Below are 1,759 nucleotides of genomic sequence, written 5' to 3'. Positions count from 1 at the left end.
CTGCTGTTTCCATTAAGTAAGAAATGCTATTAAAGTCACGCGTGAATACGTTTGTTCTCGCGAGAAGTCATTACAAACATGGCGGCGATGGATGTAAACACATAGCATGTTGCTACCACGGCACTAGCGCTCATCATCAGAGGAGACGTCGGCGTCTTTTATCGAGGCTTTCCAGAGACAAGCCCCTACTTGGGAGCGACTACGTATGCTGTGTTTTTTGCGAAATTGTAGTCGATGAGTTTACTACTTTTTTTTACAACTTCTGTGATATTACTACTACTTACTTCCTGTTTTCTTCTTCGTCGTCGTCTTTTTCGCCAGTAGAAACAGCCGGTTGTTGATCACGTGACTCCCGTGATGCGAAAAAAAGTGTTTCCATTGAAGTTTTGCAAAAAACACCAATTTCGATACGGCCGAAAAACCACCTCATCCTAGCGCAAAAATATTTTGTCGAAAAACGTTATTTTTTACGAAATTGATGTGTTTCCATTGAGCAAATTTATTTTCGAAATTCTAATTTGCGCATTTTCGTGGTCAATCGAAACGCAGCTACTTTATAGTTTTTAGCCATGACACTTTGTGTTTTAGTCTCAAGTGGTACCCATCATCATCATCATCATCATCATCATCATCCCCAGATAAAGTGGTGATTAGACCTGTCGTAATAAACAATAAATCAATTAAACGTATGATAAATTAAATTGAGGAAGATAAATTAAAATGGAGACAATAATTTTCATTTGCCTGTTTTTTGTTTTCATTGTGTCTCCCTCTTTTTTACTTCTTAGCGTAGAGAGCAGTGAACTCAGGTGTCAGGTGTTTGYCAGGTGATGGTCTCTAACCTCTGTAGCATGAGAGCCTGTGAACAGGCATTTAGCCAGAGGAGCGTCTTCAGTTTTCTGACGCCTTCATACAGCTGGTGATGCCTTGGGATTGCCGATAGCTGTTTTCTCTTTTTATACCATGTAAATTTTAATGTAAACTTGTGTAAACAGGGGGGTTATATCATTATATTATTTTAAACTGGTCTCCAACCATGTTATCGTTTATCGCAATAATTTCTGAGACAGTTTATAGTTCAGTAAAATTTGTTATCGTGACAGGCCTAGTGGTGACATGTTTGAGTAAAAAATGTAATAGACAATACTTTTAAAGTAATTAGATGTTTTCATGTGCCACAAGCAACAATTTTTAGTAGAATAAGGCCAGCATTTGAAAGTGGCTTGTCAGAGACGCCCTTAAGAGTTTTACCTTCACCGGCATCCTCGTCCTTATCCGTGCGCTCGGACTGCAGCGATGCTCCGTCATTGTTGCTGTCGACTTCCTCATCATCATCGGAGTCATCGCCACCTGTGGTGAAGAGAGCACGGGAGCTRTGAAGCCCTGGTGCATGCTGGGTAAAACAAACAATGTAAGACTAAACTGTTTAGCTTTGGAAGTCAACTGGATTCAAGATGGCTGCCAATTGACCTTAATAAAAAGAAAAAAAACACAAAGTGCCTGTGACATGCACATAAAGAAAATACAAAAAGACAAAAAACAGCTTTATTTTAAGTATCTTGGCATAATATACATGATTTTATCCATTTTGTCATATAACTCTCAAATTTTCTTTTGAATTTGGCTCAGTCAAAAGCTACGTTCACACTGCAGGCAAATCCGACCCAAATCCGATTTTTTTGACCCATCTGACTCATATCTGATTTTTTTATGACAGTTTGAATGAGACAAATCCGATTTTTTCAAATCCGACCCAGGC

General features: G+C 38.8%; 1 protein-coding gene across 1 annotated transcript in view; it reads right to left on the bottom strand.

The window, feature by feature from the left end:
• skap2 (src kinase associated phosphoprotein 2) overlaps positions 1-1,759 on the bottom strand; it is a gene marked incomplete at its 5' end in the record, with an annotated part of 19,533 nt that overhangs the window by 15,797 nt on the left and 1,977 nt on the right. The window contains 1 exon segment of the mRNA XM_014008759.1: positions 1,252-1,350. Within this exon segment, the coding sequence (XP_013864213.1) occupies positions 1,252-1,350 (99 nt within the window).

The sequence above is a fragment of the Austrofundulus limnaeus genome, unplaced genomic scaffold (genome assembly GCF_001266775.1).
Source record: "Austrofundulus limnaeus strain Quisiro unplaced genomic scaffold, Austrofundulus_limnaeus-1.0 Scaffold52, whole genome shotgun sequence".
Taxonomy (NCBI): Eukaryota; Metazoa; Chordata; class Actinopteri; order Cyprinodontiformes; family Rivulidae; genus Austrofundulus; species Austrofundulus limnaeus.
This window is presented reverse-complemented; position numbering and strand designations above follow the sequence as displayed.